Consider the following 21,422-nt stretch of genomic DNA (forward strand, 5'->3'; position numbering starts at 1 on the left):
AGAGATGCCTAAAAAAGTATTTGTGTCAATGACTTGCCCATATAACCTTGCCTTCACTTGTTCACTAAGTAGTTCCTAGATCCTAACCTTGAGCGATCTCCAGTGGTGTGGTAATCCTGCTGTGCCGATCTTTCTGATATTGTCAGGAAGCAGAATTTCAATTGCGGTAGGTTGAGATCCATCCCTGATAGCCTTCCTTCTCAGCTCTTCCTGCCTAACTTTCTCCTGAGTAAATGCCTGAGCACGCTTTTCGAACACTGTTGAAGCTGCATGCCAGAAGTAATAATAAAGCAAAAGTCAGACTAATGAGAGTTAGTGTTCTTTTCAATGCCTTATTTTTTTTTTTTACTTTTTATCAAGCCTACTAATATAGTGAGTCTTACAGAGTCGGAGCTGCCCTTTTCCAATTGCTGATCTAGTCTTGAGCACAGAGGGAACATTCCCAAGCTTTAGACTCCTCCATTGCAATGTAAACATGGCTAAATGAAATTGTAAAAAGAGAATGTGTGAAGGACCTGGGCGTTTTTTTTTTTTTTTTTTTTTTTTTTATCGGAGGGATTATTTACCTCAATTTCAGCAGTCATGTCCGATGCTGGTTTTAACGACAACAATGCATGGGGAGTATATTGATGGGAACAACTATGACACTATATCTACAGGTTGCCAGTGGTGTCCTTAAACAAATATACTCAACCCACCAGTAGTAAACATGAATCCATGTTACGCGACTTAATATTCATTTCACGATGTCGGGGATCATACCTTGGGTAGCAGACAGGCAAGTTCACCTCTCGGTTGGATCCAAATGATACCATACCCGAAATACTTTACCCAAGGAAACAGTAGTATAGACATTATAAGGAAATGCAACAGCAATGACAATAACAGAGTAACAGCAACGACAATACTTTGATTGCATAAAAGAATGCAGGATTGATAAATAAATATACCCCTGGCAGTTCACCTGCCTCTTTTCTTCATTTTTTTTTTTTTCTATTACCATTCTTTGCTCGGGTTCGCATAGAGACCGAAAACCAGTCGATGGCATTATATGAACAATATAGAAAGAAAGAGGCAGAGGTCAGCAGCCCAAGGGAAGGGGGATAGGCCTATTTTTTTTTTTTTTTTTTTTTCAATGACTTGAGTGTGTTTCATTTGGACGATATTTTTGGTGAGTAGAGCAAAATTTGTAGGATGTCGCAAGGCTGTCGACGTTAAGGCTTGCCTGGTTGTTTCATAGAAGCTAAGAGAGCGAGCTTATGTGTCGTTGTCTTATCTTTCCTTAATGCGATCAAGCCGAGAGATCAATCCCTGCTGCCACGGCGGCTCCTTGAATAATCTCCGCCAATCCCCCTACTGACGAAATGCCTGGACTTCTAGAGCGACTCCTACTCTTGCGTCTCTTGGAGTCGCGCTCGTACGATCGATCGCTATAGCCGCCTCGACTGCGATCATCATGTCGGCGCTTATCAATCCGGTCTCTATCACCATGTCCTCCATAACCACGCCCATCCCGATAATCACCTCCACGAGAACGTTCCCGTTCCCTCTCATGACGATTGTCTCTTCCTGAAGAAGTCTGATTCTGATAGGTGCTCCAATACGCTACCACCCAAGCCTCCTCCTAAATATGAATAAAGTTAAAAAACAATAGACAGTGGTCTGTTAGCGATAAGGTATAAGGGCAGAATGTGTCCGGATAAACGATTAAAATTACTTACCAAGGCGTTTGGGTCTCCATCCTTTTACTGTCCTACCGCGCTCTACATCAACGACAATACGGCGTCCGAGGATTTTGATACCATCTGCATCCTTGTTGCTGCCTTCATGTCCTTTTCACGCTCAAATTTCAATAAATGCATATCCCTCGACTTCCCTTCCTTGTCTCTCACAACTCTAATCTGTGGGTGAAAGAGCAATTCGTATAAATATAAAGCTGTTACATGCTAAATAACATGTATCATAAATACTTTTCAAATGTACACATTCACCTGTATAAACATTGATTACTCAAACGTAATACGACTTACATTTTCAATATTCCCATACATCGAAAACTCTCTTCTAAGATCCTTTCTGTGCAGTCATAGCTCTACCCGTTCATTAATGTGTTCCAAAGAAAAAGAAATTCACAGTTAGTACTAAACACCAAACACGACCAATTATTGAAAGCAGAGCTCGTCAGTGGTCATACAAGCCGGGAGATATGTAATCTTGTAGGGATCACCAACAACCAGTTCGTCCTTATTTGGATCCCCTATAACAAATTATAGATTGAAATGTTAAAATTTCTGAGGGTAAAAATGAAAAAAGCGTAAAAAAGATGCATATTCTCGACAACGAGGTTTATCCTCACATGATTCTAATCCTTTCTTGAGTGCCTCTTGTGCCTTTCTTTCGCGCTCTTCTATCTATTTAAGCAGGGCCAAAGGTCTTGTTATTAGCTGCATTTTTTAAGATGTCCCTGACAGGATAAATGTCACTTGACATGCAAAGAATATAGGATATCTCGATTGTGCCGGTCTTTCTAGTTATGATATAGCACAAGTACCTTCTTCTTCTTCTGCTCTGCAATACTCAGTGTTGGAACATAATTTGTATCATGGTCTTTGCAATGCTCTAGGTATTGTGCTATGCCCATCAACCGTGACTCATTTTTCTTGCCCGGTTCACGATCAAGTGGCTTTGCATAGGGCAGTGGTGGGCGAGGTGCAAAGAGACGTAATAGATATGGTGGTAAAGCTGCTGTGCCCACACGGCCTTCAGGATCCTGGTTTCCTTGACGACGATTCATTCTTGCCTGATATTCTTCTATACCTTTGCTTTAAAGCGAGTCAAAGATCGATAAAACAAAACTATCCAAGAATTGAGCTGAGAGTGTCTTGCGATTCCTCGTCCTTTATGCTAATGTCGCTTGATTATACTCCTGTGTCCTCCTGGGGGCCCTCCGTCTGTGAATATCGATATACTGGGAGTAATATGGAAATGCAGTAAATACTAACAGGACAATGGCAAAAAGATGCAGCAGATGAAAGATCAGATCTGATTTTCCTGCCACGGGTCATCAAATTAGAGCACAATGTTGCCTAATGACGTCACACTGCCAAGATTTTTTTTTTGTAGTAGGTTTACGGCCAGGAGCAGATAAGTATCCACGACATGCGTGTGCCGAATGGCGCTACAATTACCGTTTGGGGCAGTGGCGCACAGTGCGGATATAATCACCACATCGATTAACAATCAAACTGTGCATACTGCAGCCAACCACAACGAAGAACGCGTAAACTATGGACAAGCAATAAAATCTTATTTTGCCCTCTGCTTTCCCTAATTATACTCACCATCCGCTTTCTCACCTCATAGCCCTTTACCTCTTCGTTACATATGATATGTGTGTGTTGACCGATGTGAAGCACCTTCTGCACCTCGTAAGCTATTAATGATTCGATTTCGGTAGAAATACGCTCCTCAGAGGCCCTTATTCGAAAACATGTATATTTCTTTAATACATAAGTCGAAAGCGATATGTTAAAGCTACTGGACGCTAAAAATTGCGCAATATTTCATTCCAACTTTTCTAGGTTGCTAATCACTTGTCTTGCGCGTTCCTGATCTCTGAGGGCCAACTGCTCAATAACAAGCTGATATTCCTGGATTTGCTTTATGATAGGGTTCCACGACATATTAGAATGGCCTTTCGGACCTTCTTCGTTACGTGCTTTACAGGACCAAGGTTGTACGCGTCTCTGCCTCCCTTCACCTTTAAATCAATACATTTTTTGTGAACTGTTTATGGCACTCACGCTCAAAATGATCCCCTACTTGCATACCATTTGTCCAAAATCACTTTGTCAAGTACGAATATTTAGGTAGTGATAGTTAAATTAATGAAAGGTACTTTCCTCAAAAGGTAAGTAAGGCTGTATAAGGAATTTGAGGGATGCCATGCTTTATCTTCTGGCTCGATATGCACACTGACTTTGTATTGTCCTAGCTAGCAGGGTTCTCTCTTCTCTGAAATGAGCAAGACTGTAAGGAGCCTTCGCGTCAAAACATACTGTATCTTGGTGCATGTTGCGTGTGGGTACAGGTATCCAGCATTTATACAATGACTTATACCCAGCGTACGGTTTCCGCATATTAACTTCGCGTTGTCCTTGAGTGCGTTTGCTAACCATTACGCAATCATAGATAACAACATTTCATAGATTATCATGACTAAGTACATACATTCCTATGTCTGAGGTCCTAAAAGCATCAACCAAAGGCGCAGGCTACTTTCGAGAACACCAAAACCAAGTTCCCAATTGAAAGCAGTATATGATTTCAAGAAAGAATTGGTGGCATTTTATGACCATACAGAGTGGTGCAAGGATAGAATACTTTCATCAGAAAGCTCAAGGTCTGTGATTAACCCTAATGAAGATTAAAGGTGGCCCATCCAGAGCCTTTAACTAAAATGATGGCTTCGGAATGGGCAATGAAGACGCAGAACGAAGTTAGAGGGTTGTATTGGATGATTTCTAATTGATATTGTATATATCATATTGTACTGGTCATAGCTAATTGATCCTTTGTACATACACCTTATTCTGGGTGCAATAGGAAAAGGCTGGGAAAGAGCATTTCCAAGGCCTGATACCGCTGCGGCTTCTTCGCAGACCACAATCCCAAAGCAACGAAGCAAACGAAAAATACCAGATGCATCAGACGTAGCAGAGAGAAGTATTAGCGAAGTATCTTTAAAATCCCACAACAAATTCTTCTATTACTACCACGATCTCTGCACCATAAGCCTCCACCTCAACATAGAGAAGTAAGTAAAGAGTATTTGAAGCTTAAGGCAGCTAAAATAGCACAGGAAATTTTGCTTGAAGATAACAACTTAGGCTTGGGATTGGCTCTTAAGCAATTTCAAGATAGGAGATCGTGAATGTTACGAAGTCTCGTTGTTGTTTTTGATGTTGTGGACTTTGTTATATCAGTGGCAATCACTTTGAATATTGTTAGGTCAGTAAATAGAACCCTTTGTATTGATCAAGTGCCACCATTTAAGATTCTTTTCCCTTATCTTCTCACCACCACTCAAACCTGGTAAGGCAGTCGTTTGTAGTTGATGATGAAAGGAAAATAAACTAAGTTTTGACACTTGGAGCAGAAACATGACAATACGTTTAATAAAACAACTAGATCGCACGCCCTATATTGTTCATCGCCCTTGGTTGTATACTTTCCATGGAAGGCATTTGCGGGCTCCACCGAGTTATTGGATGTTTCTTTGCCATCATGAAGTGTATTTAAATAATACAAAAGCATAGGAAAATATATACTGTATACTGAGAAATAAACAGACGTAGGCGAGAGTTACTTTCAATTATAGTATAAAACGAGGCTAAGAGACGTTTAAATGAGTACATCGAGCTCCCGGGAATGGATGATGAGTTTAAGCAAATGAGCAAAGTATCTTTATTGAGACACAGTAACTAAATGATATTCGTTTTAGCAGCGACAATGATGAAAACAGCAGTGCAGTCTTGCCTCGTCAGAAAATTTAATAATAAAGTACAAAATACAAAGTGTATAAAAGCCAAGAGGGAGAGCATCTGGCAAAAACAACATTGAACGGAGTAGCAGCAGAGTGGTGAATTGAAAAAGACTTCGAGATGAAGAAGTGCAGAGCAACCGAAGATCAAAAGACAATGTCTCTACTGAAAAATTTTAGACAAGCTAGTAGCTAGGGAGTAGAAGTAAGTGAGAATCAGATGTGGGGTATTTATTCAAATCCATGTCAAAGTATAACTACAAGTTTGTCTACGGGCACTATAGATAGGGTATCCATGGGGCGTGTTTTATGATATACAGCCGTTAGTAATATATTATATTTTTACATGGGAATTACATTTTAATTTTTATGTAACACGTGTACTGTGAAATATGCAACGTCTACAAAGCATCCTTGAAGATAATGTTCCGCGTGTATATCCCAGCCTTGCCTTCTATCTTGCCGTTTCCGATCAGTACCTCAAGATTGTTTGGGTCTGTACATCGTGATAGGGCAACGTAGAGATGGGCATGACAGGAAACGTCTTAAGGAAGATAAACACCGACATGTTTAAGTGTCTATCCTTGACTTGTTAATTGTCTTGGCAAAGGCTGACTTGACTGGAAACTGGAATCTGCAGAACATGATTGGGGAAGAGTGGTCATCGACCGTTGTAAGCGGTATGCGGAAGAATGAAGGCACGCTCTCCTTGATATTGCCCATTAGTATTCTCAGTCTGGATCATTCCTGTGTCTAACGCACATACAACCATGCGGGCGCCATTACATAATCCGCACTTTGGGCTCAAGTTGCGAAATAAATGACAGGTTGACCGACTCTCAGCTCCAGTTGAATAGAGGCAAGCCTGGCGGACTAAGTTTGTTCAGATATTTCACAGGATAATGGGCTTTGACTGCTGCTTCAGGGTCTTGAAGGCTATCTTGGCCAATATAACTGACTGACTGCTGTGCACTACAGAGCATATTGGTGGCCAATTGGTTTAGTCTGCTCCAATCTCAACTCTTGTTGCCTCTTCTTGACGTCTTCTTTCCTCCAATTTTTTTCTTTTCCCTCTCTTCACTTTCTTGTTCAAGGAAATCAAGTAGGGCGAATTCGTTATGGAGCTGTAGATTCTGTCATACAGCTTCTCTTCATCCTCCGCATCCTCCACACACTGGCCTGGTAATTCCTCTTCAAACCCCACAGGTTGTGCTTGGGCGGTATGTGAGACGACCTGCCGGGGTCGCCATGCTCGGATGGTACGTCGCACACCAGATATGGGCCGCTCGACTGAGAAATGGCTGTCGACCCTGTGGGAGGTGAAAGCGCAGCAGACAACGACGAACGTGTGGACCGTGTAGCGACCATGGCAATGCAAAAAATAATATCGATATAATAAATGAAAGAAACGAAAGCAAAGGCCTAGAAGAAATTGGAAGTGAACAGAGATCAAGTTCACAATTTAAATCTCTAGTGCATCATAGACGTGACCTAGTAAATTAAAGTATAGCCCGTTCCATTTGGTCGGGATCCCTTATATTTTTTGAATACTCTTAAATGTATTGGCAGCTAATTGACTCGCTTGTTATTGCAAGTGGTGTGACGTGACTGGTCATTAAAATTAATTTCAGTTTATTTTGTATCCACTAATCTGTCGAACCAGAATCTTTGCGCAAAGCCCTTTGTAGTCATAGGTGGGTCCGCCTCACCTAGAAACTACCGAGTATAATATGCTATATATATTTTTCGAATGCTTACTTTGGTATCTCAATGCTATTGTTTCCAATCTCGTTCATGCGAGAGCTTGTATTTATTTTCAATCTCTGCTATTGACTGGGACAAAACCCCAATCCAAACAAAGGAACTGAATAAAGATTGATGTGGCCTGTGAAGCAAAGGATCGATATCAAAACTATATGAGACAATGATAAAACTCATCATCAATCCAGGATATAAAAAGGGATCATTGTCTTCCTCCTTCAAAGTCCCATCCCTTTTACCACTGCCACTTGTTCCTGTATCTTTCCCTCAATATTCTTTATCTATTCGCTTTGAATCTTTACACCATAAAAAAGCTCATCCTTTTATACCTTTGTCGCTCTTTTTTTTTTTTTTTTTTTTTTTTTTTTTTTCATTTCTTTTCATACCACCATTTTTCCTTTTTTCTTTCTCTTTTCGCTTAGATATTGACCATGGGGCTGAAGTCCTTCTTCAAACTGGTTGCGGATCGCGGGGTTTTACCTTCGGAAACTGACGTGGGCATTTCTTGGCGGCAAATCCTGACCATTCTGTTCATTTAGATCTCCTCGGTACGTTCTATTACGACATCCTCCGCAGAGTCGTCCATGCAAAGATGAAAAACGAAACCATCATTGATGTAGGAAGGTCCCTGGCACTCGAGATAAAGGATCTTTTCACAACGGACAACTGACTATACATATTGATGGGGAACCTTGTACTGAGAAAGAAAAAGCAAGGACAGAACGGCAAGCCATAAGACAAAAAAATATGGACGCTTTGGAGAACAATATGAGCACCTTCGAGAGAAATTCTCGGAGTGGGGTATGGACTCGTCCTCAAGTCATGAGGCGCATCCAGAAGGGTCTTCGAGAAGTCCACACCCTGAGCGTCCAGGACAAGGATCAGCTGGCAACAGGCCTTAGTTCTGTCTTCGATGTCTGTCTGTGTGCATATGAAGCGGACCCATGCATAGGGTGCCATGATGAGGAGAATGATAGGATCGTGATATCCCAAGACTCTGATTTTTTTGCGTACGAACGAGTCTGCTTCCTAGTGCGACCCCTTCCGCACCGTAGACGGAAGTTTGGGGTTTACGACGTAGACAACGTTATCCAAGCACTAAGACTGCCAACACACGCGCATCTGGTGTTATTCTGTGCCATCGCAGGCAATGACTACTCAAGGAACCTCGAGACGTTAGGCCCGTTAATAATCTTCGATTAATTCGAAAGGTTGCGTGGAACAGAACTACAATAAAATGCTTCGGCTACCTAAGGGAAGCTAGTAAGGTGTTGGGAAGGAACGTAGCCTCTGAGGAAGGCCGTTTCAGTGTAGCTCTCCGCATTTTTACTTCCGGCCATCAAACGTCGGCCCAAGCGTTACCATCGAACAATGAGTTCGATAACTTCAAGCAGCGTCTACTCAATGGAAAGGATCTTCGCCATAGAATGGCTCAGCAAAGGCGAGCGCAGCGCCGCAGAACGTAAGAAAGCTCAAGCTATAGTTTTTGGCCTTGAAACCAGACGTCCCCAATACTAATCGTTAGTCCCTTTCTTGAATAATGTAGAGGCGACCATCATTCTATATAGCGGAAGGGTCACATAGGAACCAGTTCCGGCCCATCTTTTCTGACAAGGCGAGCATATTGAATGGGCGCACAGTTGATATCAGTAACTGCCGTCAGCACGATAGGCCGGGCCTTAAGCATCCACCACGTCGGAGAAAGGCAAAAAAGAAGCAACAGAAAAAACAAAAGCGGAAGCACAAAGGCAAGAAGCCCCACAGGGCAAAAAAGAAGGTGCACCAATTAGGAACTTGAAGGATGCTACGAAGGTTGATCACAGCTACAGCAGTAAGACCCTATCAAGGCCTTAACAATTGGGTCCCTTAAGGCCTCCATGGCAAGGAAAGGCGGACTGGACGCAGATGAAAGGGATAGTATTGCAAGCCAGATCCGAGGGGCAGTTGTTGTCCTCAACCGACTACGCCGCTATGCATACTGGGCGATTGCCTTGGACATTGAGAGGATCATGCGGTTACCAGGGGCAGCAAAGTCGAGGAAAAAGGCACTGGACGAGGTCTTGGATAGCAATGATTATTCCTTCCGTCTCGCCACCCTTCTTTTGAGTGGTCAAGGTGGCCCCAATTCAGCTTACGCGAGGGCAAAAAAACAAGGAAAGGCGGTAGAAACGCCCCACATCCCTCGCTTATGAACATTTCAAGGCCACCACTGAACTTTCCCCAATAAAGGAAATAGACATCACATTGGGGGACGTCAAGGCTTTGATCCCAAAAAGATCACATTTCCAAGAGCGTCAGAGCTACTAATGGGCCAAGTACAGACATCATTAAGGCAGCACTACAGGAACGCAATGGTATAGCTTTTATGGTTTTTGTTTTTTTTTTTTTTTTTTTTTTTATTCAGACTTTTTTTTTTTTTTTTTTTTTTTTCTAGTTTGATGTCGAGAAAACAAACGAAGATATGAGCGACATTGAGTTTTTTTTGCGGGAGAACAAAAAAGTGAAAAAATACTCAGACTTTCCTACGTCCCCTGGTCACCCGGGTATGTGTATCTGTCTGAACACGCCCTAGTTGACATCCTCTGGGCGAACGAAGATACCAAGCAGCTGCTGGAGCGTATTCTGCCTCTCAATAATCCTTCCAAGACTGCAATGTATGAGTGTGTACAGGGAACAAAAGGGGTTTTGATACAGGCTCTCTTTTGTGACATTGGAGGTGATCGCATGGTTCGTGGATATCAAGACAAAGTATCCCTGCAGTCACAGGACAAAGATCTAACTCGGTTCAAACTCAAAGGAACGATTTCTACCAACGGTCTAGTTCTGAATCTACTTGCCTATGACACAACCCAGACGAAGAAGACAGCAGCAGTCTGACGTAGATGAAAGAAGGCCCAGCCAAAAAACTGGAGCTTTCTCAGGGATTTCTCAACACGACGTGCTCAAAGGCGGCCGGTGAAGACCCTAACAGATGAAGACTACGCAAACATAAACTGGAAGAGAGGAGCTCCAAGCTGCTTGAAAACGTTGAGCTCACATTCAACAAACCAGGGCGATGCCCATCCGCAAACACCACAACTATCGTCGGATGTGATCCTGGTTATTGTTAATGCCCTTACGTTTTCCTCGCTGGACCCTCACAACCCTAACTTGCGGCAAACGGTAAAGGTGAGAAGCAGGTTCTTGTACCTCCCTGTCCTCCGCTTCAATTACCTGTAGAACAAAAGGAAGCGTGAAAAAGCAATGATTGAGGTTGAGAGCGCCATCCCTGTGTTTGGAAGGGATACGTATAAATGAGTACTTTCAATGGATGAACGGGGAGTCTCAAGAACAGACAGGAATCAACGAATTTGGATGTGCTTCAAGAGTTCTACGAATCCAGATGGCATCTGAAAAAAAAATGGGACCTACGAAAAGGCTCAACGAGCTACGTTCGACTACGCGGTACAGCGAGTGTTGAAGATGCTTTGGGGATAAAGGAGTGCTTGTCGTCGGCCTTAGGGTCCTTTGAAAGTAGTAAAGGAGTTCCCAGCAAGCACACTGCTATAACGAGACATCTTGTCACACAGGTATGGCTTTTTTTTTAAAAAAAGTAAGAAAGCTGGAAAGCCATAGAACCCTTGCTAATAAACGACTGCCATTTGAAACACTTAGGTCAAAGCGCGAGGACACTTCACTGTAGGAGCGGCACGAATTTTACACCAACGCCCGCTGTCCCGACCCTCTGTGATAGCTTTTTTAGAGACGGTGTACCCTCGCTCTAAATATTGCCGGGCATGTAAGGTATTCTTCGACCGTGGACGCAGTAGGGGTGGAAAACATCGCAAGAATCGGTCTTGCTCAAATTGAGAGACAAGAGAGGCCTGCAAAGTACAAGCCCACGGAAGAGTCGCCTGCTCCGGCTGCAAAGCGCGCACGACGCTAGACACAATATTGGGCCGGCACACCCACAAAAAATTTGTAAGTTCTGTTTATTTTCGTCTCCATCCTCTCTAATCTTTTGCCCCTGAATTTCCGGACTAACTTTAAAAACCGTACAGATCAACAGATAATAAGGTTCATTGTTAAAAATTAATGATAGACAAATCACATCCAAGATTTCCAACCAGAACGCTCCCATGAGCTTTTTTTTTTTTTTTTTTTTTTTTTTTTTTTTTATTTATTTATTTTTTATTTATTTTTTATTTCAAGCTGTTTCCATTTAAGCCATTGTTTGCTATAATGTTATTATTTGTCGTTCAATGCAGTATATGTATATATATGTTTCACGGTGGCTATGATGGATATGTATGTATGGCTGTCGAAATGATGATAAACGATAAAAAAAAATTGTTTATAGAGCCACAGTCTCGTGCTAAGAGAATTACGTTGAAAAGATAAATGTTATGATTAATATAGCCATACCATATAAACGATGGTGCATCGAATAAAAAAAAAGAAAAAAAAAAAGCGTTACTAAATGATTGCCTACCTCATATTCCTTCTCAAACATGTCTTCCATATCTTCCTCATCCTCGCTTTGATCCGAAACAAACTCGCGTTCTTCATCCTCTTCCTCTTCCTCCTCTGCTTTGACTGTGAGTCATCTTCATCGGTCTGATCACTATCAATCTCTAGTTCTCCTTCTCGCCTTCCAAAATTTCTTTCCAAACATCTTCATGTACATTCAAGGGTGCATCGCCGTATGCATGTGACTTCAGTCGATCCAGTAGCTCCTTCTCGATCGCCTTATCTAATCTCGCTGCAGCTTCTGCCTTGGCTTCTCTCCTGGCCTCCCGCCGCTCAACTTTTTTCTTGATCCCTACCAGCTTGGGTCTCTCATCCGCTTTCAATTTTAGTTTACGCATCTTGATCAAGTATTGTGTAATCTCTGTCAGACGCTGCTTACACTTGTGGATCGAAAAGTTAGGCCAGTAGATCAATTCCTTATCAATTTGCTCCAGTGCCTGTGCATAGTTTTTGGACAACTTGATCTTCTCCCACTTGGCAGTGAGTGTGCTCGTTCAGGTGTCTTCACAAACAAGTAGATCACTCCATTCTGCTCACGAACTGTAGCGTATCGAGAGTTGGCGAGAGGGCAGGATTGACGGTTGCAGAGACCCGTCGCATTGTATTCGTTCCTGCAAAAATTCCCTGTTGGTGTCCTGATTTTTTTTTATTTTTTTTTTATTGGTTTTTATTGGTTTTATTTGGTTTATTTGGTTTTCCAATGATCCAATCGTTGATAAGATGAGGCATAAGTATAATAGGAAAAAAAAAGTGAGTTAATATAGTGAAGCAAAACAAGTGCTCCGAACCAGGCCAAAATTATAGGTTTTATTCATGAAATCAACCAAACATTTATATCTTTGATATTGTATGAATCTATATTATGTTGGACCCTAGACTTACTTGACTTTGTATGAGCAAAATTGTTGGTTGATAACCTGCCAATAACTACAGTTTTTTATGAGTTGCAACATAGATAAAGTCCATGATTAGCTTGGTTATTGTGTCTCTTCTTTTTTATTATTATTCCTCCTTTTGGGCTCAAGAGATAAAGCGAAAGGCTAGGATGTGTATATTAGAGCAACACATTGGTCAGAAAGACGTACCCTCGTCGGTATTATTATGTAAATGTAGAAGACTGACAAGAAGTATGCGACGATGGATGGGGAGATTTATAATGGCGTGTGGTAAAAAAAAAAAAAATACATGGCAAGCAACAAGCACTGACTGTTTATTATTTTTTTTTTTTTTTTTGGAGGGACAGTCACTTGAACTTTAGTTAAGGGTTAGTTAGATAAAGGAATAAAAATACAAGTTTGAGTTATTCACAACTCAAAGTAGACTCTCTGACTTGGTACACTACGTGTAACTCGCTCAATTCAATCAACTTTGAGATCACAGGTGGGCATAGTCTCTCGTCTACCCCACCAATGCTGTTCCTATGATCAACTCAATTTCGCTCACAAGGCTAGCTCTTCGACTTGGCTCTGACTAGGGCCACACTCAGAATCGCTGCTCCGGCTAATGTTGTAGACGATTTATGACCGATGTCCCGACTCAAATGTTCGCTCGTTGCTGTTATAGTCGTCGCTGTTGCTGTCGCCGCTGCTGTCGTTGTTGAGGCTGTTAACGGCAAATTTGATGTTGATTTGTGATTGCGTCAGTTGACTCAAAGCCAAGCTCTCAGCAATGGCTCTTCTCAAATCTTCATCCTCATCTTCATCCGTACTGTCATCCTCGGCGATAGTTGCTGATGTGAAGAATAGGGAATAGACTATGAAGGGGACGTTGGTGGATTGAATGGGTACTGGTGTGCGAATGAGATTGAAGAGTATAAGTCAGAGCTACTTTGGTCTTCTTCTCTGTGCTGGATCTACGACCTCCACTGTGATTCTTGGAAGCCCAGACGACTCAGCCATGGCTGCTGCTCAGAGTTGAATGTAAACAATTGATGCCCTGTACTAGAACGATTGCTATTGTTGCCTGAAGCGCTATTATGGGTAGGAGCACTTGACGATGAATGATTACCCACTGAAGAATATGTGGAGTATTGGTTGAACTAGAGGATGGCACTGATAGAGCTTGTAACGAAGGGGTAGCGGTTGGTGGCCCAATGCGGCTAGAATATTGGATGTCGCTCAAGGTAGGCGCTGCAGCTGTCTCAACATTGGCGCGGTTCACGTTATGACTAGAAATACCATTCGAACCACTATTCACTACCCTATTTGATTCTGTTTTGACGGACAATGCCGCCTGCATGTGGGACACGAGCTGTGATGTTAAGCCAGGACCGAGAAACAAAACAAGTGAAAGATATGACCACATGAAGGACTTTTGCTGAGGCCATACTGTCCCTGCAGATAGCACAGTCATCGCTATAATCTTCCAGTTCCTTCTCTGTTGCTGATGGGTATAATGCTGCATGTTATTGAGAGCCTGGCGGTAGGCATGATGACCGGCAAGTTTTTTCCTTAAATGTTGAACACGCTTCTCATGTTAAGAACAGCACTGCATCAATGAGTGTAAATGAGATCCCATGCAAATACTGATCAAATAATTAAAATAAAAATAATGTATAGATGTATAGATATATGTTAGATATAACTTTTTTTTTTTTTTTTTTTTTAACCAGATCTTCTTGTTGACTCACCATAAATGGAGTAGTGTCCCAAGTTGTCACCAAAATCATCGTGTCAGTAACAAATTCGGTATAGTATTGAATCATTCTTCGTGATTCACTGGTCTTGACGTGATAAATCACCAAGATGGATAATGTATTTCACAAGTGTCTGAACCGTGTCCAGGAACAATGTGAAGCACTAAGAGAATTCAAAACACAGGGGTTACAAGTTTAGCCGGGGCTTGTTAATTATGAAATCTTGGTTTTTTGTGTTTTCACGAAGAAGAAAAAAAAAAATCAAGATTTAGATACATACCTCAAAGGACAGGAAGTAACATGGATCGGAAGACCGAGATACAGAGTAAAACCACGCAATGTTCGAGACCAAGATCATTGTGAGCATGCTCAAAATCTTGATATGGACTATGACGGGGATTTAGGCGATACAGTTACTATAATAAGAAGGGAAGAAGGAGTTTGTTGGCAAAGTGCATCTGAAAGAGGCGAAGAGTTACACAGATGACTACAATGAAATTGGTACAGTAAACATTGTTGCATATTCATACAAATTCAAACCGATCACGGCACAGCATGCTAAAGACTCGTGAAATCCGAGGATAGTGAACCAGGCAGTCCAGATTAAAAGTTTTCCCAGCGAGGCTCCAGAATGGCACCCCAAAGACGACTTTAAAAAGCAGGAAGTTTAGTGCCCTATCATACATGTGCTATGATTTTTTTTTTTTTTTTTTTTTTTTTGGGGAGAGAGAGAAGGTGGGGAAGTGTAAATTATACTGGGATAGGATGGGATTGTCACACGATGATACTTTAGTGCTTTCAAAAAAGCAATAAAATCAAACCCAATTGGACAGGAACACAATTTGAACCTCCCCTCGCCCTTCTCCATGTTGATGTTGATAATTCTGAATGGAAAGTACCAAATCCCATGATGAACAAGTGGTGGTTGTATCCCTGGTCATGACGGGAAGAGGATTGATCCTCGATATAAGCTTTCTACTTTTTCACTTTTTCACTTTTTCACTTTTTTTTTTTTTTTTTTTTTTTTAAAAAAAAAGGTGTTGGGTATTGATTTGTCTCTGCTGTAGTTGGTCCTTTCATTTTGACTTTTGGTCATTCTCTTTCTTCTACCAATGATCAAGTAAATAGGAAAGAGCACCTACCTGCCGTTCAATCATTCGTAGATCGCCAAAGAAAGTCCTCAGGATCAGTCGCCCAGTGAGGAAGGCTAGACAAAATGCCATGTTTGTAAAGACCTAAACAAAATAGCGTGTGAATAAAGCTTCTTTTTTAGCTGTCGCCAGATGTTTGAAGAGCGGTTTGCTCACTCACCAGAACACACAGCTTTTCATTCTGCAAGTAGGACAGAATGACCTGTAGCTGCAGCAGCACAGCTGGAGATGGCGTCCTGAATTTGAGGTATCGTTCTGCCACTGCTTGAAAGACTGAGGGTCGGAATCCATTGCCTATACCTGCTGCTCCTCCAAGAAATCGGCTTGTCTCATAATCTTGTTATTCCCACAAGTTCGTTTTGGATCCGAAGTGTATCGATCGTGAATAAACTACAGATACGTATCCTTGTCCTTGACATTCTACTCAAACCATCCTTCTGCTGTTGCTTTAATTACGATGAAGATGACCATGACGCAGAATCTCATTGAGAACATTGTCGAAGGAAGAGTGTGAAACGGCGAGTCTGCGCCAAAAGAACAACGTCTTTAAGAAAGGGCTCAAGAGACTTTAGCAGACCAAGGTTGAGATGAGGATGGAGTATGAAAGAGCGATTTATGAAGAGGATAAGCGATACAACAACGTGGCTGCCACTGAAAGCAATGAGTAGCGGTTAAATCGAGAACGCATCCCGGATGCGCAAATAAGCGATGAACGATGCGAGGTTAAATCAAAAGAGTTGAAGGTATTGTGACAAAGGGTAAGGGGATTAATAAAAAATAAGAAGAGAGAGCGAGAGCGAGAGAGAGAGAGAGAAGAGAGAGAGAGAGAGAGAGGAGAGAAGAGAGAGAGAGAGAGAGAGAAGAGAGGAGAGAGAGAGAGAGGAAGAGAGAGAGAGAATGAATGAGAATGATGAAGAGACAAGAGCGAATGAGGTTGACGTTGAGAAGAGGTGAAAGAGAGCCAAAAATAGCGTCCTTTTCTTTTAATTCAAGCATAGCAAAAACGAGACACTGTTAGTAAGCCAACAGGCATCACTGGGTTTGTGCAGGACTATAAAAATGACACTCTTCATTCATTCATAGCGAAAAAGAACACTTTAACCAACACATGTAATAGATAGTCTACATGCAGAGGCTTCTTTAAAATGCTTACACAGGATTCTCAACTCTCCATTGTGAACTGAGATGTTGTGGCATAGCTCGTTCTAGGAATGCCTGTCTCACGACCGACAAAAGCCGAAATATCTTGCCATCCTACCGGAGCAGGATCCAATGGTTCAGCATCCTTCCATGACGTATCGTCCCAGGAGTTTCATCCGCATCCTAAAAAACTCAGGCGAAGATGCCATCACCCGCGCAATCACTAACTGGCCATGTTCCTTGTAGTCCGGCCCTTTATATATTGCCTGTGCTGCCATTGCTGCCGTCTAGAATAGTCCTATTTAATGTGTGGAGTATTCCTGGTGGTGAAATCGGACCTCTATCTGTGCCTCTCTCCCCCTTTCGCCTTTTGATCGTTTCCTTCGTATTGGAAATCCTGTTGAAGGTACAAGCGAAGTGGATTGAAGTATCAATATCATCAACCTTCATCTTTTTCGTGGCTCTTCCTGTCATCAGCATCGTTCATAGAGTCTCGCTTCTGTATTGTTGATGTTTCTATCAATTGTTCTTTATCACCCTTTTGATGACTATTCCCCAGTCAAGCATTCTTCTCGAGAACCTGCATTCTTCTAAGGGGTATCACATTCTGCATTTTATTTTTGTTGTCTTTCTTGTTCTTGAAGTCGAGCCAGGGTTCTCCTGTAACGGGCTTGCAGTCAATGTTGTTTGTAATCGATTTCCTTTTGGCTTTATCGCTTTCTTGTTGCTGTTGTTGCTGTTGTTGCTGTTGTTGCTGTTGGTTATACTGTGTATGATACTCCAACCATCGCCGATTCATTCTGTGATCACTGCAGCGGCAGATCTCTTTGCTACACTTGCCTCATGGTCTTTAATCCATCCAATACCTTCTAAAGGTATGCTATAGAGCCCGACAATCTTTTTGCGCACAACTGCTGCTTCTTTATCCCATTTGGCATTGCATTCTGGGCAGGCAACGACAATATCATGACTGGAATGGCTTTTCAGCCGAATCGGGAACCATTTTCTGTATTGTTCTGGAACTACGTGCAACATGGTCGCACCAGTTCTGCAGTAGTCAAGCCACAGATAACGCACTTATTTTCGCGCTCTTCCAGGTAGGGGATCATTTACATGGACCCTGTCCCGCGGGTGAAAAGTTGAGGTGGATCGAATTTGGAGACAGTGGCCGGGCAAGATTTCGAGAGAGGTACCAGTTAGCACGCTTCTGAGAGCATTTGAAAATGAGGTTGGAGTCCGGTGGAGCGTAGACAGAGATATTGTCGTAAACCTGTGTGTTACTCTTGCCAAAATGTTTCGGAACTTTGATTGATTCCTTTTGTGATCTTTTTTTTCGATCGTTGGGATTTGGAGACAAATCAATCTCAAGATCAGATTCAGAATCATCTTCCGAGTCAAATGAATGCGATGAACTCTGTTTCATTCTGCTCTTCCTTGGGTCAATGGAACTGGTTTTATCAGTCGCCATTCCGAGCATGAAAATGAGGTAGTAGATAGTTTCGCTTACTTGATCGCTTAAGGCGTAAACTAATGGTGGAGTATATCCAAAGTTGGTGCTGCTTCAGGGAAGATGAGATATATGTCTTCTTGCTGTCACTGTGTTGCGGCTAACTTTACGAAGCATGTACAACTGGAGCGGGATGAAGGGAAGGATGGGTCCTGTTTCTTCAGTGGCTGTAATGGAATGAGCCTTCTGTTTCTGATCAGATTGTCGTGTGTGACCTGACACGCGTTGTTACGCACAGGGCAAGTTTTTTTTTTAAAAAATTCAACTTCCGCAATGTTGTGTGTTGGTCTTGCTTCTCCGACTCTTTCTCGGCCAAAAAAACCCAAATGACATAAACTCCCCAAAGTGATTGACCAAAGCAACTAAAAAAGAACAGAGAGAGCGGCCAACGCATCCGGATGCTATTACATAGAACCTTTACCAAAAAAGATAGAAAAAGTCTGATGCACACCAAAGGTAATGAAAATGCTTCATAGATCGAATCAGAATCCTCTTTAACTTTGTTCTTTTTCTATGCGAGCCTATGAGAGTATGAGCATACTACTGTTGTGACTATTGCTGCCATCCCTTGACGCTGCTTACCATTAGCTGAAAGTTGTAGAATTGCATAAAAAGTTATTGTGTTGGCATTAATATGAAGAGCGAGGAAGTTAAGAGGTTTTGCTAAGAAGAATATAAGAATGCAAGGGTCTCCTATGGTATGCAATGCTGATATTGTTCCATCATGCAGACATGCTGATAATCGATGTGACATAATACCAGTTTTCTTATTTGTAGCGGCTCCACCAAAAAAAAAAAAAAAAAAAAAAAAAAAAAAAATGCAGCCCTGCTCTCGCTGGTCGATTCTGTTTCCACCGGTCCCCTTCCAGGTTCAGCTGGCATCGATGCCATCTCAACAGCGAAAAGAAAAGGCTCAAAACGCATTCATTACCATTGGTGTGCCTATCTCACTTTATTTTCATATTATCCCTTCGTTTGTCATTTGATTCTAGTAAAGAAGAAAAACAGTTCCCAATCGTTTCTCTTTTATGAATTACTTATTTTTCTGCTTTGCTGCTTTCTCGTTTTCATTCACTCACTTGCCTATAAACCCTTTTCATTCTACTGTACACAAGCGCTTTCACCATACTCCCTGTTTGCTTCAAACATCAGGCAGCTGAATATCTTCCATAGTCTATCCATACACTAGCGCTAGCTTACACTTCTTGTTCTTTTACTGCCCTTTGTTTCTATCACTTAATTTACACGCAAACATACCGTAACATCTATTCTTCTTCAATGCTCAAGTACCAGAGCATCCCAGCTTCCACAAAAGCAACGAGAGACACCAGCAACAGTCTATCTCATCCAAGAACAACACTAGGACAGCAAATTTGTTGGAAGCTCAATAAGCTTACTAAAAGCAACATCTAAAGGCACGAAAATCTACTGGTAAAAAAAATACGAAAAGTAAAGACACGTAGAATGTAATTTGCATGCTGATTTTTTCCCTATTTCTTTTTTTTTTTCTTTTTTTTTTACGTTTATAGTCCTCGCTTTCTTAAACCCAACAGGCCGTAAGACACACATATATTACCACCGTTATAGACAAGGCTCATGTAATCCTCGTACGCACCTTACTGCCCTCCACCACCGCTAGGTGCGGTCTCTACTTCTACGACTACTATCTCTACCTCTTCAAGAAGGGCCTCCATGCATGATATCAGGTTTTGACGGAAACCATGTTGGCCACTACAAACATTACCTTCCGACCCGTCCATTGAATAGTCCTACACGCTCACCACTCTATAGCATTCGACAGGCAGTGCACCAGTATCAACGTCGCCGCTCTGGAAGCACCGCCAGTACGAGTAGTGTCGACGGCGTTTGTAGTAACAGTAAGAAGGGAAAGACCTATGCAAAATCCCAACAGAACGCCAATATAGTCAGGAGAAAACTACAGCAACAAGGACCCCGAGGTTATCGGCTCCGTGGCCGGCAATAAACCAAAGCTGTGACCATTATTCTATAGCAGCAACTGCAAGCCGAAAAAGACAAAAAAAAAGCGAAGTATTCCTGGACGCAAAAAAGCTACAGGGACGTCTATACGGCCTGCCAACACTACCACTACTATTGCAGCTGTTGTAGACAATCTTTATACGGAAGAAGAAAAGCAAGTTGCGAAAGAACAGTTAAGAATTGTTCGTAGAAATTTACGCGAGTGTTCTCCAGGCTCTGCATACTTTCGGCAATTCGCAGAGTTGCAGACGACTGGCGTAATTTCTTGCCATGGAAAGAGGGCGAGGAAGGCAAGAGGAGAGGCCAGGCTGCAATAGCACTGGGAGCAGTGGATCTTCTTATGAAGACGGTGATGAGAGTAGCACAAATGAAGGTTCAAATGATGAGAAAGGCAAAGGTCATTTTTTTCCTATCACTTGTCAACTTGAGAACAAAAAAGGCCAATTGCAATTTCTGCCACGTTTAAACAAGGCCAAGAAGGAGGAAATACCTGATACTGATAGCTATTGCCATAGTACTATCACCAGCTCCTCTTCCACGTCGTCGTTGTCAAGGAGTTGCTCCGTGAGTGGAGCTCTGTTATTGTCTCTTCTACAAGCCTAAGCCGACTCGCCGATCGGTCTGAAGGAGTCTTCATCGAATTTGCTGCTTTCTCTCGAGCAGAATCCGCTTGCGGACATGATCCAAGTACGATAGATGCAAATGACGCAGGTTGGTGGGGATCGCCAGCCCAGAGGAGCTCTATGGGAGACGCTCAAATTAGTAAGGCATTAGAGAGGCATGAAATTATCACTAATAATGCAAATAATGCAAAGAAGTCTCGTCAGAAGATTAGGAAGACTGGGGTGAGGGGAAAGGCTGAGGAAGGGATAGGCCCTATGGACTTACACAGGACCCTCATTGGCAAACCAAAACTGAAAATTGTAGCGAAAGTATTATCAGCTATATCAGGTGTGATCATGGCAATAAATCAAGGACTGGGCATCGAACCAAGTTAACCAAGCTTCGTCGACAAAGCATAGAGGATAGCATAGAGGATAGCATAGAGGATAGCATAGAGGATAGCAGTGACGAGGAGCATCACGATAAGGCCAGCCAACGCCAGCATCATAATAGCAATTCGCCATCAGAAAAGGCTACACAAAAACTTTACCCCATGTCTCAACGCCAGCAAAAGCT

At 42.2% G+C, this 21,422-nt stretch overlaps 5 protein-coding genes across 5 annotated transcripts; 1 reads left to right on the top strand and 4 right to left on the bottom strand.

Moving 5' to 3' along the window:
* Positions 1–1,142: 1,142 nt before the first annotated feature.
* On the bottom strand, positions 1,143–3,021 carry BCR41DRAFT_357180 (U1 small nuclear ribonucleo protein of 70kDa MW N terminal-domain-containing protein). Its single transcript, XM_022024826.1, has 6 exons — positions 2,552–3,021; positions 2,357–2,411; positions 2,195–2,257; positions 1,722–1,823; positions 1,362–1,569; positions 1,143–1,329 (listed from the first exon to the last, which is right to left on the bottom strand). Exons 1-6 carry the CDS (start codon positions 2,792–2,794, stop codon positions 1,305–1,307), a joined length of 696 nt encoding a protein of 231 aa, XP_021879424.1. The 5' UTR covers positions 2,795–3,021; the 3' UTR covers positions 1,143–1,304.
* A 6,717-nt stretch (positions 3,022–9,738) lies between these two features.
* BCR41DRAFT_357186 (hypothetical protein) lies at positions 9,739–11,234 on the top strand. Its single transcript, XM_022024827.1, has 7 exons — positions 9,739–9,837; positions 9,876–10,174; positions 10,265–10,471; positions 10,523–10,573; positions 10,633–10,872; positions 10,958–11,081; positions 11,110–11,234. Exons 1-7 carry the CDS (start codon positions 9,765–9,767, stop codon positions 11,226–11,228), a joined length of 1,113 nt encoding a protein of 370 aa, XP_021879425.1. The 5' UTR covers positions 9,739–9,764; the 3' UTR covers positions 11,229–11,234.
* A 258-nt stretch (positions 11,235–11,492) lies between these two features.
* Positions 11,493–12,989, bottom strand: BCR41DRAFT_357187 (ribosomal L28e protein family-domain-containing protein; the record flags this gene model as incomplete). The annotated part of the gene is made up of 6 exons (XM_022024828.1): positions 11,493–11,657; positions 11,775–11,867; positions 11,968–12,285; positions 12,321–12,447; positions 12,695–12,738; positions 12,898–12,989. Coding segments are annotated over 5 exons (603 nt in total), but the record flags the coding sequence as incomplete, so codon positions are not given.
* Positions 12,990–13,001: 12 nt separating this feature from the next.
* Positions 13,002–16,495, bottom strand: BCR41DRAFT_357188 (hypothetical protein; the record flags this gene model as incomplete). Its single annotated transcript, XM_022024829.1, has 15 exons — positions 13,002–13,519; positions 13,669–13,822; positions 13,852–14,044; positions 14,112–14,209; positions 14,248–14,261; positions 14,296–14,336; positions 14,442–14,534; positions 14,575–14,610; positions 14,728–14,823; positions 14,978–15,136; positions 15,590–15,682; positions 15,759–15,926; positions 15,949–15,988; positions 16,016–16,044; positions 16,457–16,495. Coding segments are annotated over 14 exons (1,404 nt in total), but the record flags the coding sequence as incomplete, so codon positions are not given.
* Positions 16,496–16,725: 230 nt separating this feature from the next.
* On the bottom strand, positions 16,726–18,407 carry BCR41DRAFT_357190 (hypothetical protein). Its single transcript, XM_022024830.1, is given in 8 exon segments — positions 16,726–16,803; positions 16,823–16,883; positions 16,951–17,025; positions 17,077–17,135; positions 17,183–17,276; positions 17,319–17,504; positions 17,549–17,760; positions 17,852–18,407. 8 exon segments carry the CDS (start codon positions 18,204–18,206, stop codon positions 16,748–16,750), a joined length of 1,098 nt encoding a protein of 365 aa, XP_021879428.1. The 5' UTR covers positions 18,207–18,407; the 3' UTR covers positions 16,726–16,747.
* Between the last annotated feature and the right edge of the window lie 3,015 nt (positions 18,408–21,422).

The sequence above is a fragment of the Lobosporangium transversale genome (assembly GCF_002105155.1).
Source record: "Lobosporangium transversale strain NRRL 3116 chromosome Unknown BCR41scaffold_29, whole genome shotgun sequence".
NCBI classification, from domain to species: domain Eukaryota; kingdom Fungi; phylum Mortierellomycota; class Mortierellomycetes; order Mortierellales; family Mortierellaceae; genus Lobosporangium; species Lobosporangium transversale.

Bases quoted from the DNA above. Each gene is read 5' to 3' on its own strand.
- BCR41DRAFT_357180 (XM_022024826.1), bottom strand. From the start codon at position 2,794: ATGAATCGTCGTCAAGGAAACCAGGATCCTGAAGGCCGTGTGGGCACA. The intron at 2,258-2,356 runs GTGAGGATAAAC...AATTTGTTATAG, and splicing joins CAAGAAAGGATTAGAATCAT to GGGATCCAAATAAGGACGAA. The intron at 1,824-2,194 runs GTATGACCACTG...AAGGACATGAAG, and splicing joins GATTACATATCTCCCGGCTT to GCAGCAACAAGGATGCAGAT.
- BCR41DRAFT_357190 (XM_022024830.1), bottom strand. From the start codon at position 18,206: ATGGCGACTGATAAAACCAGTTCCATTGACCCAAGGAAGAGCAGAATG. The intron at 17,505-17,548 runs GTGATCACAGAA...TATCATACACAG, and splicing joins CAAAGAGATCTGCCGCTGCA to TATAACCAACAGCAACAACA. The intron at 17,136-17,182 runs GTTGATGATATT...TACCTTCAACAG, and splicing joins GAGCCACGAAAAAGATGAAG to GATTTCCAATACGAAGGAAA.
- BCR41DRAFT_357186 (XM_022024827.1), top strand. From the start codon at position 9,765: ATGAGCGACATTGAGTTTTTTTTGCGGGAGAACAAAAAAGTGAAAAAA. The intron at 10,574-10,632 runs GTGTTTGGAAGG...GGGAGTCTCAAG, and splicing joins AGGTTGAGAGCGCCATCCCT to AACAGACAGGAATCAACGAA. The intron at 11,082-11,109 runs GTAAGGTATTCT...CCGTGGACGCAG, and splicing joins CTCTAAATATTGCCGGGCAT to TAGGGGTGGAAAACATCGCA.